Genomic DNA, 514 nt, shown 5'->3' with positions numbered 1-514 from the left:
TAAATTAAAAACCTGGCGAGGGAAGAAGAGGAATACTTTGGTTCCAGCCCTAGTGCCAAATGAGACCAGGATGCACCAAAATGTGCAAAATCTCTTATCAAACGGGTAAGGAAAGGAGCTTGACGAAGCAGCTGAAGGTTGGCCATACTTCACTCCTCTACGCGTGGATTTACAACTGTACAGGTCCGTAACAAGCGGTCCGTGCCCTCGGCGGGGCAGGGCTCCACTACCTCCGGTTAGGCAAGTGCACGCCGTTGACGAGGGGCGGGAGCGGAGGGTGGAGCTCGAGCTGGGTTAACAGTGAGAAGTGGTCGGAAGGGATGTGAGGGTGCGGACACCCAGTGATGTTGTTGTCAACCAGCCACTGAGGGTCCAAAGGCCCCAGGACACCGAGCACGTTCATGTGAGGGTTGGAATAGAAAATGTAGTCAATCACACCCTGGGGAGAAAGAGAAACGCGACAGTGAGAACACGGCTCGCTTCCCACAGCCTCAACTCGACCGGCTGCCGGCTG

The 514-nt window shown here is 55.3% G+C and overlaps 1 protein-coding gene across 2 annotated transcripts in view; it reads right to left on the bottom strand.

Annotated features, from left to right (window-relative positions):
* Positions 1 to 226: 226 nt before the first annotated feature.
* CNOT6L (CCR4-NOT transcription complex, subunit 6-like) overlaps positions 227 to 514 on the bottom strand; it is a 5,496-nt gene continuing 5,208 nt past the window's right edge. For both annotated transcript variants that reach the window (XM_010145932.1, XM_010145933.1), the window contains exon 11: positions 227 to 439. In XM_010145932.1, the coding sequence (XP_010144234.1) occupies positions 227 to 439 (213 nt within the window). The remainder of the gene's footprint in view (positions 440 to 514) is intronic.

The sequence above is a fragment of the Buceros rhinoceros genome, unplaced genomic scaffold (genome assembly GCF_000710305.1).
Source record: "Buceros rhinoceros silvestris isolate BGI_N320 unplaced genomic scaffold, ASM71030v1 scaffold33291, whole genome shotgun sequence".
NCBI lineage: Eukaryota > Metazoa > Chordata > Aves > Bucerotiformes > Bucerotidae > Buceros > Buceros rhinoceros.
This window is presented reverse-complemented; position numbering and strand designations above follow the sequence as displayed.